The sequence below is a fragment of the Pleurodeles waltl genome, chromosome 3_1, assembly GCF_031143425.1.
Source record: "Pleurodeles waltl isolate 20211129_DDA chromosome 3_1, aPleWal1.hap1.20221129, whole genome shotgun sequence".
Taxonomy (NCBI): domain Eukaryota; kingdom Metazoa; phylum Chordata; class Amphibia; order Caudata; family Salamandridae; genus Pleurodeles; species Pleurodeles waltl.
In genome coordinates this window covers 483,948,366-483,960,877 of record NC_090440.1, presented here as the reverse complement: position 1 = coordinate 483,960,877, position 12,512 = coordinate 483,948,366, and the positions used below count along the sequence as shown (strand labels likewise).

Below are 12,512 nucleotides of genomic sequence, written 5' to 3'. Positions count from 1 at the left end.
GAAAACTCTGCAGGTGAAAATGTGCTGCCACAATTTAGTTTCTCAAAGGAAATAAATTGAATGAGCTGCGAACCAGATGGAAGAAAAAAATCATTTCAAGTGGAGATTTGATGCATTGTGGATTTTAGGAGACATGATTATTAGTCATTTCATACACAGTAGAAACTGCAACTGAACAAACCCTTTAAAGAAAAACAAGCTGCAATAATCCAAATCCAATACTAAAAGTCAGATTTGAACACTTGCATTTTGAGAGCTCCACTGAAGGGAATGAAGCAGCTACGGGACAGGCGTTGCTTCTGCCAACTTTGCAATGTCCTAATCCACATCCTCTGACTCTCCTTATCTCTTGCCATTCCCCTGGTTATGTGGCCTGCACAGAGGAGTGTGAAAAGAGAGCCTCGGAAGAAGGGCAGAGAATGCACCTCAATTTGCTCTCTCAAACAAAAAAAACAGTTTGGCAGAGCCAAGGAAGAAACAGGAGCTGACTCCTGCACACAATCCCAGCTCCTTCTATGTGTGTGTACTATCAACTACCAGGTGTGCACACAGCAAGACTTGTGAAGAGCACTCAAGTTTCAGAGGTATGAGAGGTTGTAAACCCACTGTGTCACACCAAAGGCACCCTTTTAAAAAACATTCTGCCCTCATGAGGTGGAATTTTCTATAGTCTTGGTTTGCTGCAGCTAGCTATACAAGACACTAAAGTCCGGGGCTTTTAATGGCCAATACAGCCTGCTATGGGAAGCTGCAAGGCTATATGAATTCATAGCACGGGATGTACAACAAAGGCTGCAAACATGTAATTTACCATAGGATTCTGTTTCCACTACTCAAACATCTACAGGAACTACTGAAAACCGATTGGGTGCTTTTGGAAACCTATATTGTGTGTCCAGTGACACTATAAATAGCTGCATTGCAACTGTATGTGACCTACCAATGTAACAGTTAAATCAACACATAATCGCCATAAATCTATACTGGTAAAAACATCATATCACATTTCACATATATATTAAAATATCTCCAAATGCAAACTATGTGATTGTCTACCAACAGGGTAGTGCTGAATAAAACCATTAAACATATCCTGATAGCTAACCAATAACAATTGCTACAGAGAGTGAACTTTCACTTTGCCCATGTAAGCTGGAACACATCCTGATAGGTAAACAATAACAATTGTGCACATGTAAGCATTAAACTACACTGCCAATGGTGGACACTTAAGAGAATGCAGTCCATCATCCTCAGTGATCCTTTTAGTGCCTCCCCTCTACCTAGATTCAAATATATCTTAGAAGTAGCAATAAAATGATACATGGGGCATGCGTTCAACACAAGTCTTCAGTAGTCTCAATATCTCAATAATACTTTTAATATACAAGAATCAAGGTACATCTTCTTTACAATGTAGGAAAATTTAGTACATACTATATAAACAATATATTTACACCATAAAGCACTAGGACAGTGGCTTTCTCTCAAATATAAATTAATGTTGTTTTAGTTGACAGTTTTTTTTTTTTTATAATGATCCTCCACACCGCCTGAGAACAAGGAAAGCCAGTCAACTTTATTCAGACTACATTTCACTCCCAGATGAAGTTCTGAAAAAAATCTTTCTTTCCATTTTGGGTGCTGCTTTACTATCTCCCTCTTATTGCATGACCTTTAATGATTTTGCTGTTATCTCACTTGGTAGGCTGTTTGAATGAGATTCAAGGACTGGGTGAGTGCAAAAGATTTTTTGTAACTCTTCTTTTTGCTTTTTTCAAATACAGAAAACAAAACATTGCTCTACTGTTTTTCTCTAAGAAATACTGCATACCCCTGACAAGGATTTGGACAACTGCTACATACAGGCTTGCAAAGTACATATGTAATTGTAAGTAGTCCGGAATTTTCTCCGTAAACATTATTGAGATCTTGCGTATGGCTGCACCTCCTCTCTCCCAACTCTAGGCAACTTTAATATTTTCCATTGCAACAAATAAGCCACCAAGGACTTTTTCAAATCTTGTCAATAATAAATGGTAAATAGATTAGAAAATAACACTGTTTTAATCTGCAATAGTCCAATGTATGTATACTAGGAGCAAGTGCACAATACTATGTATTGTTGTTTTTTTTAGTATGGAAAGTGGTTATCTAAGTTATCTCTACCCTACTAAATAATGACCAGAGCCAACAACTTTTTCATAAACACTTACATTGGACAGCTAAAACCTGGTCACTGCATGAATGGAAGTTCTACTTTGGATTACTTTATAATGCACTTGCTTTATTTACAAAAGGTTCTTGTAGTTCGTTATTATAGGAAAAATACCTTATGAACGGGATCATATTGTACTATAAAATCCAAATAATTTAACAGCCAAAATGAGTTCATGATTTGTTATGCTGTCCCCAGGAGTCAGTTTGTTTTATCTGAACTTGATTTTAAATGTGAAAAGTTTGAGAGAGGAGGGTTATAGGTGCCCCACATTGCCAACTTGCCACATTTTGAATAAAATCACTGCAGACACACTAAACCTTGATATACATTAACACTGAGCGGATCAGTACTCCTGTTTGTAATGGCACGAAGTTATAATATTTAGGAACAGCATGAATATGAATCTAAAAAATATATATTGTAATGCTATACTTTTCTTTGTGTTCCAATTACAACAATATTGTGTCTGAATACTTCTTCACAGTCAATGAAAACCATTATCGACTTAAACCCATGAGAGGGGATGAGTACATTTCAACATCACACTATCTAACTAGGTAAGTAACACTTTCCTGATTGCCTGCACGCAGGCAGGATGATCTGCTCTCCCGTTTGAACGCAACAGTCAGGTCAACCGATTTAGCTGGGCATTTTGTTTGTTTTTCAGACCTGACTGAATTTCGTTCGATATCTAAGAAATGGAAAACAGATTCTCCTGAGCTCAGAGCTACTTTCACTTGTTCATTTGGATACCTGTCTTGTGGTTATTATTCATAAATGGATGCTTGTTGTTAAGCAAACATCATCACAGCCCTACCAATGCTCTTTGACATCAACTTAATTTCTATGCTAACGCAACGAACAGGATAGAAGTCTGCAGGTTAGAAATCAAAGTTATTAGAAAACGTTTACATGGACTCCTGTCCCTTGCACTTGTTACAATCCCAAGCCACATTCTTTTTTATGACCATATGATATATTTTATCTAGTTCTTGTGATATATATTTAATACATGTCTATATTCAAGATTCAAACTTTCCTTTCTAAGGCACTACTGGTCCTGACGTCCTATGGCAGACTAACAAACAGACTTGAAAAATAGCGACTTGATGGTCTTCTCAATTTATATTTTTCAGTTTCAGCTAAGGGCTCCGCCATTCCTCTATTTTAACAAAACCTCTTGAAAGAGAAAGCTTTGGTGTAAACAAGTCAGAAATAATTTTTTTCAGGCCCTGGGGTTGTTGCTTCTCCTTAAAGGTCATACCAGTGGCGAAATATCCATAACTTCTTCACAAACATGTCATAGAAAGTCAACAATATATATCTTCTCATATACCTGACTATTGCACCTAAATTCCAGACTCCATCCAGCCATTACATTCCGCAGAATATTAATCGCCATAGCCTAATATTTGCGGATTAGAACGCACGGGAGGGCATTATAAATAAAAATGAAATGCTTTTGAATTTAAGAGGGAAATGAAAAGGCTCGATCACCTACCCTAAAACAGTCTGAAATGTCACCATGAAGCCAATCCTTTGTATTTAATAATGTGGTCAAAATAGTTTTCAAAGTAGAAAATAACAGATAGTTGGCTTACAAATGGTAAAGAAAAACCTTAGACATTTGGTATCTGGGGCAAAGTAATAGGTTGCTTTAAAGAGGTTACATATAATTAACTCCCTAATAACTTTTTAGAAATAAAGATTTACAACATAGGTACAGTACATTTGCAGTTCCATTAATCCCTTTGTCACCTCATCTCCCAATCAAACCCATAGCAAAAGAGAGGTGAATAGATCTTAAATAGGTCCAAAATTGAAGGAAAAGAAGTCCACCTTTAGGTGCATGGTCACCTCTATATCAGGTGGAGAGGCTCTGCTGTTGCGCAAGCGTGAACAATCCTCTCAACGAGACTCTTCCTCAGAAGCTCCCAAACTTCATGCCTGTTCCTTGAAAACAACTTTACTGCCATTCCTCCCAGTGTTAGGTAAGCAGTAAGGCATTTCACATTAATGCTTCGTGTTATTTTTTTCTAAATAAAAGAATCAGCAAATCTTCCAGGTGTTTCTATATAAGGAGTTCCACTGAGAATTCCATTCATATATTTAGCCTCTGTGAAAATATATCTACAATTACCAGAATATATAGTTGAACATCAGGTTCGGGCATCCTGAGGTATGTATGGGAGACCAAGAAGGGACAAGAATTTGTCTCAGAACATGGACTTATAAACTAGTGAAATGTGCATGGACATCTAAAGTGTTATTCCTTGTTGGAGAATAGGCAGTGTTGTTCCAAAAGGCTCTATTCTCTACAGACTCAGCTCACTCACCTTCCCAAAACTTCAAATTCGCATAAATGGCCAAGTCCAACAAATCCTCCCACCGCCTAGCTAGTGACATTGATTCTAGTTGTGCAAAAACATGAATTACTTTCTTTCCAGCATCAAATGGAGCAGAGCAGTTTCATATGCCATTATTGTGGCACCAGCTCTACAACAACTGCATGATGACTGCAAAATTCTAATTAAGAGTCCATCATCCTTCTTGAGTAGAAAAATAAAATACAAAGGGTTGGTTAATGTAGTCTCCCAACCATCAAGAGAAATGAAAAATAAATATCCTGAAAATCATCAGCTGACATCTTCACAGGCAAAGTCTTATTGCCCATCGGTGGCATCAGCTCTCAATTTAACAAAGCAAAATTTCACACACACTTGCCTACTGACAATCAGATATCAGTTGACCCCCGAGTTAACCATCCAATACATAGCAGCTTCTTCCCAGCTTAACGTTTATATAACTGCAATGGCCACAGGTATGTCCGTTCAAAAGGCCAGGTTTTTGCCCCATACTTCATGTTTTACGAACATTCCAGTTTAAATCTGTATTCTTCTGCTCCAAGGACTTGTCAAGTGGAGTCTTGTGATCAAGTGGTGGCTTTGATTCATGTGGGGATTTTTGAGGTGGAGGGGAACGAGGGTCTGAGACTGCAGAAACATGGGGTCTGGGTGGTGATTTATATTCTGTTCCTTGTTGGTCACATTGAAAAGATCGATACTGGTCAGCAGGTCCTTGGCCATGGTAGCCAACTGGAGGCCTATGATCTGGCATTCGCCTAAAGTCCTGCTGATGGTAATTCTGGGTCCGAAATTCTTCAGATCTTCTCCGTTTTGCATCATGCCTATGAAATCAAGAACACAACATAGAATTTAAGTTAAAGAAATTGAAAAGTGCATTTATCAGACTTGCGTTTGAATGTGCTCTCCTGTTTATCACTTTTTCTACAGCAATCCTCCAATGTTCTAAGCTTCCTTTGTACTTGTATCCTTCTTCCAGACCACGCAATAATCTGCTCTCCAACATACATCCTACGTTTCAACATCCCTTTTTTATATTGTCATTCAGCAATCCTTGCATTTTTCCAAACTAGATATTAAAGCCCTCATGACGACCCTGACGGTCGGCGGTAATTTGGGGAAAGGTACTGCCAACAGGCTGGCGGTACCTTTTCCCAAATTATGACACTGGCGGTTTGGCTCAAGCCAAACGGCCAATGTACCACTCCGACCGCCAGGGTGGTTCGGTCTCCAGCCAAGCGGCCGTCACAATCCCAACCTCGGGATTATGACCCCGGCTGCTGCCATGGTTTTCGTGGCAAGCGTACCGCCACAAAAACCATGTTGGTAGGCACTGTCAGTGCCAGGGAATTCCTTCCCTGGTACAGATAGGGGTCTCCCCCCCTCCCAAGAGTCTTTCCCCACCCTCCCCTGCCCCCGCACATTTACACACCCACATGCACACACATACACCCATGCATACCCCTATTCACCCACGCATGCACACATACATACCCACACATCGCAACACACACCAACATACTTTGTCGCACACACACATTCACAACACACAACATACACGTACACTCACATTCAGTCATTCACGCACTCATTCAACGCCACTCACACCTGCATGCATGCATACAAAAAGACATACACCCCCCCCACACACACACACACACAACACCCCACACACAACACCCCCCTCTCCTGTCAGAGAACCCGACATACCTGCTTGCAGGCGGTCCTCTGGCTGGAGACGGGACGCAGCGCTGCTGTCAGCAGCAGCGTCCGCCAGCAAAACACCGCCAGGCCGTATCATTGCTCATGATACGGTAGGTGGAGATTTGCTGGCGTGGCGCTGCTGTTGACAGCAGCGCCACCTTACCACTGTCCGCTGCCATGACCGTCGACGAAAATCCACCAGCCAAGGCTGGTGGAATTCCGTTGATGGTCATAATGCGGGTGGGTGGCTGGTAGCCACGGTGACGGTATGTTGGCGGCCGTCGCTGTGGCGGTAGGCGGCAGTTACCACCAAAGTTTAAATGAGGGCCTAAGTGTCCAACAACAACTGTGTAGACTGCATCTATCTTGTAACATCTGTTTATACAATCCCACCCACAATCTATAGGGAGAGTCTTAGTCCGCTTTCCATCGCTTCTCCCGTGCCCCAAGGAAATCATCCCATCAGTATTTCTATTTTAATCCACGAACTGCAATATATTGTCACTGCCTACCAACATATATCTTCAGCATAATATGCAAAACTCAATTCCCCCCTTCCATTCATTGTTTGTCAGTTAATCTTAAACCCTGTCAGTAATCATGTTCTATTTCCTAAACCCTTTAACTCAATTTACATTTTTGTTTCCATATCATGTTTTACCCTTCAAGTCCTGTGTCGCAGCACAAAAGACAACACATTAATTGTGATCTGTTCCCTCAATATTACCACATTATTTTCCCCAAAATATTCACAGCACAACTACCAAAATCACTCTCATTATGCATACACAATTTTCAAGTGTGATTTTTCTATGTAAAATCATTTGAAACAGTGCATTTTACCTTAATACTGGATAACATAGGTTCCAATATAATCTTGAAGCCACTATTGACAAACCAAAAGAGTATGTAGCCTGGTTATGGCTGGCATAAGAGTGATAAGGAGCTGATCACAAAAAGAAGAGGGAGCACACTGCCTGTTGTACAAGTTACTTACCTTCGGTTACAAAATATCTGGTAGAGAGATATTTTAGTTGCAGATTCCTTACCTTAGAATTTCCCCCAGGCGTCAGACTGGATCCAGAGATTTTTCTTCAAGCAATATCCTTGCAATTCGGTGGGTGGTGTTGGTCGACTCCGCAGGCTTAAATGGCATAGTAGCCGATGTAATGACATCGGGAGTAGTACATAGACGCCGCCTCAGCGCAGTGACGCAACTTTTTTTTTAACGACTTTCCACACCAAAGTAACGAGCCGCTAAGAACACTGAGATTGGTGTGCCAGAGCTAAGGACCTGAAGGGGGAATTCCTGTCCCTAGAAATCAGTTTGTAAGCGGGGAGGATGGGTGGGTCATAAGGAATCTGCAACTAGAATATGTCTCTACCAGATATTTCGTTAGGGAAGTTGAGTAACTTGTACATCTGATAGAGACTTCTAGTTGCAGATTCCTTACCTTACAATGGATACCCAAGCAATGCCATCCTTGGTGGTGGGCTGCGAACCAATATCATTCTAGGAAGTCCTGCAGGACCGAACGACCAAAGTAGCCGTCCCGGTGGACCTGACTGTCCAGGCAGTAGTGTTTAGCAAATGTGTGCAAGGATGCCCACATAGCTGCCTGGCAGCGGAAGCAGCAGTTGCTCTGGTGGAATGAGCATTCAAGTCTTGAGGGGGTTGCTTCTTGGGCAAGCATAGCACATCTTGATGCAAAGAAGTACCCATCGAGAGATGGTGCGTTTTTGCACCGCCTTCCCTTTCTTCCCACCCACAAACCCGACAAAGAGTCGATCGTCCACCCGGAAATCTTTTGTACGATTAAGACAGAACACCAACGCTCTTTTTGGGTCCAGACGGTGGAGTCTCTCCTCCTCATGGGAAGGATGTGGGGGGTGTGTAGAAAGTAGGCAAGGAGATGGACTGGCCTACATGAAAAGGCATAACCATCTTCGGAAGGAAGGAAGCCTTAGCCCGCAACACCACTTTGTCAGCATGCACAGACAAGTATCGAGGTTTTGACGAAAGGGCCGGAAGTTCACTCACCCTGCGAGCAGAGGTGATGGCAACAAGAAAGACAGTTTTGAAGGTGAGGAGCCATATGGGACAATTGTGCATCAAATGGAGTACACATTAAATAAGTAAGGACAAGATTGAGGTCCCACTGAGCCATGATAAATGGAGTGGGAGGAAATAAATGGGTGAGACCTTTTAGGAATATATTCACAATAGGATATTTAAAGAGTGAGGTCTGATAAGGTAACCTAAGAAGGGCCGAAATAGCAGATAAATACCTTTTAAGGGTGCCCAAAGCTGGGCCAAAGAAAGAATGAACAATGAACAAAAGAGCCTCAGATAGAGGGGCAGGGAGGGGAATCAACAGATTTGTTGGTGCACCATGCCACAAATTTATGCCAACGACATGCGTATAACGTTTTGGTGGAGGGACGCCTGGCTGCCAAATTAACATCACAGACTTCGGGTGAAAGATCAAAAGTTGTCAACTGTCGCCGTTCAATCTCCACACATGAAGGCGGAGATTGGACAGGTTTGGGGTGGAGAACCGTCCCCTGATGCTGCAACAGAAGATCCGCTCGAAGAGGCAGTCTGAGTGGAGGATCGATGCCATACTCAATAGCTCTGGATACCATACTCTCCGTGCCCAGTCCGGAGCCACCAAGAGGACTTGGGCCTGGTCGTTCCTGATCTTCTTGAGAACTCTAGGCAGAAGTGGTAAAGGTGTAAAGGAGGCCAGAGTTCCACTCCGGAAGAAAAGCTTCTCTGAGCGAACGCCGCCTTGGAAACTCCAACATGCAAAACAGCTGACTGCGCGTTCTCTGCGGCAGCGAACAGATCTAACCAAGGATCTCCCCACTGCTGAAACAGACCTTGTGCCACCTCCGGATGGAGACGCCATTCGTGATCGGCTGTGCATCGACAGTTGACTATGTCCGCTCTGGCGTTGAGAGAACCCACAATATGTTGAACCACCAGGGTAATGCCCTGATGTTCCAGCCATGTGCAGAGACATACTGCCTCTTGACAAAGCATCCAGGACCCTACTCTGCCCTGTTTGTTGCAGTACCACATGGCAGTAGTATTGTCAGTGAACGCCTGCCCTACTTTACCTTTGAGAGAGGGAAGAAATGCTTTCAACGCAAGCCTGATCGCCTGGAGCTCCAGAAGATTGATATGGAGCCCACACTCGACCAGAGGCCTCTGATCTCCGCCTCTCCCATGTGGCTGCCCCAACCCAGAAGGGACGCATCTCTCACTATAGCTAGATCTGGTTGGGGAAGGGAGAGGGATCTGCCATGGACCCAATGTCGATTTGAAAGCCACCACCGCAGGTCTTTCGCAGTCCCCTCCGAGATCTAGACCATGTCGGAGAGATTACCCTGATGCTGCGCCCACTGGAACTTCAAGTCCCACTTCAGTGCCCGCATATGCCATCTGGCATGTGTCACTAGCAGGATACAGGAGGCCATGAGGCCCAGCAGCCTCAGAGTCAGTCTCACCGAAATCCAAGACAGAGGCTGAGAGATCGGAATCATAGCCTGAATATCTTGGACTCTTTGGGAGGATAACCCCGAAACTGCACTGTGTCCAGAACAGCTCCGATGAAAGGGAGCGTCTGAAAGGGAGTCAGGTGTGACTTTGGCACGTTTATTGTGAACCCCAGCATGTGCAGGAGGTTCGCCGTAGTCTGAAGGTGGGAGACGACTTTCTGGGGCGAGTCCGCCTTCAACAGCCAGTCGTCGAGGTAGGGGAAGACTGAGACTCCGAACCTACGGAGATGAGCTGCAACCACCACCATCACTTTCGTGAACACTCGAGGGACGCTGGTAAGGCCGAAGGGGAGCACAGTAAACTAATGGGGATGTGGAAATAAGCGTCCTGCAAGTCCAACGCTATCATCCAGTGTAGGAAGTTGGCTCTGTATATCCTATCTCAAAGTGAGAGATAGTGTTCATAGAGTCCAAGGCTTCCCCTTAGAGGTTGATAGTGGCAAAATTAGATAATACTAATATTCTATTTTGTGGTAGTGTGGTCGATCAGTAGGCTCATTAGAGGGTAGTGTTAAGCATTTGTTGTACACACACAGGCAATAAATGAGAAACACACACTCAAATACTTAACTCCAGGCCAATAGGTATTTAGATAGAAAAATATTATTTTCTTAATTTATTTTAGAACCACCATATTTAGAATTCAAGTAAATACATAAATTATAAGGTACTTGGCATAGGTAAGTATGGAACTTTGAATTAAAACAGTAATGTACACAGTTTTGTCAGAAATGGCAATAAGCTATTTTGAAAGTGGACACTGCAAAAATCAACAGTTCTTGGGGGAGGTAAGTACAAGTTAGTTTATCAGGTAAGTAAAGCACTTACAAGTTCAGTCTCCGGGGCATAGGCAGCCCACCGTTGGGAGTTCAAGTCAACCCCAAACACCCAGCCCCAGCAGAGGTCAAAGGAGGGCCCAAATAACATAGGCACCTATGGAGACTAGGGGTACTCTGGTTCCAGTCTGCTAGAAGGTAAGTACCTGCATCCTTGGGGAGCAGACGAGGGGCATTTTTAGAGCACTTGGGGGGTGTCACACACAAGCACCCAAAATACACCCTCAACGGCACAGAGGCGGCCGGGTGCAGTGTGCAAAGTAGGTGCGGTGTTTTGCGTTGAAAGCAATGGAGGGGCCCAAGGGTCACTCTGGCGATGCTGGCAGGGCTCAGGAGGGCTTCACAGGCCAGCCACTGACTGGGCAAAGATGAGGGCTCCCTGCTGGTCATTCCTGCACCGGTAGTTTGTTCCTCTTGGGCCTGGGGGCTGCAGATGCAGTGCTTCTTCCAGGCATCAGGTTCTTTGCTACTGGGCAGTCGCGGTCAGGTGGTGCAGGGAGGTCGTCTCAGGATGGCCACGTCATGGGAGTCGCCCTGGGCTCCTCGCAGCAGTGTTGGTTTGTCTGGACATGGGCCGGGGGCGTCAGCTGCAAAGTGTTGGAGACTCACGCTTCTGGTGTGAGGTGAAAGTCCCTTTAAAGATGGTTTCTTCTTGTTGCTTTTGAAAGAGCCATTGTCCACAGGAGTTTCTTGGTCCTTTGGGTTGCAGGGCAGTCCTCTGAGTCGGCAGAGGTTGCTGGTCCCGCTGGTTGCGTCACTGTTGCAGGTTCTCTGAATCTGGAGACAGGCCTGTAGGGCTGGGGCCGTAGCAGCTGTTGTATCCGTCTTCTCTGCAGGGTTTTCAGGTCAGCAGTCCTCCTTCTTGTTCAGGTCGTCGGGAATCTGTTTTTCCTGGGTTCAGGGTCGCCCCATAATACTAAATTTAGGGGTCTGTTTAGGGCTGGAAGGTAGTAGCCAATGGCTACTGTCCCTGAGAGTGACTACAACCTTCTTGTGCCTCCTCCCTTTGGGGAGGGGGGCACATCCCTAATCCTATTGGGGGAAATCCTCCAGAGCAAGATGGAGGATTTTCAAAGGAAGGGGTCACCTCAGCTCAGGACACCTTAGGGGCTGTCCTGGCTGGAGGGTGACTCCTTCTTGTTTTTCTCATTATCTCCTCCGGACTTGCCTCCAAAAGTGGGGGCTGTGTCCGGTAGGGTGGTGTAAGGAAATGCCTCCTTGGCATTGTTACCCCCTGACTTTTTGCCTTTGCTGATGCTAAGTTTTGATTGAAAGTGTGCTGGGACCCTGCTAACCAGGCCCCAGCGCTGGTGTTCTTTACCTAAACTGTACCTTTGCTTCCACAATTGGCACAGCCCTGGCACTCAGATAAGTCCCTTGTAACTGGTAACCCTGGTACCAAGAGCCCTGATACCAGGGAAGGTCTCCAAGGGCTGCAGCATGTCTTATGCCACCCTGGGGACCCCTCACTCAGCACATGCACACTGCCTCACAGCTTGTATGTGCTGGTGGGCAGAAAATGACTAAGTCGCACACTCACACTGCCTGTGGCATGGGTAAGTCACCTCTCTAGCAGGCTTTACAGCGCTAAGGCAAGACTTAGACATTGTAAGTGCAGGGTAGCTGTAAAAGTATATGGTCTAGGAGTTTGTCAAACACGAACTCCACTGTTCCATAATGGCTACACTGAAATCTGGGAAGTTTGGTATCAAACTTCTCAGCACAATAAATGCCCACTGATGCCAGTGTGGCATTTATTGTAAAATACACCAAGAGTGCATCTTAGAGATGCCCCCAGAATACCAATCCGACTTCTAGTGTGGG

At 44.3% G+C, this 12,512-nt stretch overlaps 1 protein-coding gene across 2 annotated transcripts in view; it reads right to left on the bottom strand.

Annotated features, from left to right (window-relative positions):
• Positions 1–1,365: 1,365 nt before the first annotated feature.
• The window catches only part of CHD2 (chromodomain helicase DNA binding protein 2), a 1,519,436-nt gene continuing 1,508,289 nt past the window's right edge, over positions 1,366–12,512 (bottom strand). For both annotated transcript variants that reach the window (XM_069222751.1, XM_069222752.1), the window contains one exon: positions 1,366–5,408. In XM_069222751.1, the coding sequence (XP_069078852.1) occupies positions 5,081–5,408 (328 nt within the window). In that variant the 3' untranslated portion in view covers positions 1,366–5,080. The remainder of the gene's footprint in view (positions 5,409–12,512) is intronic.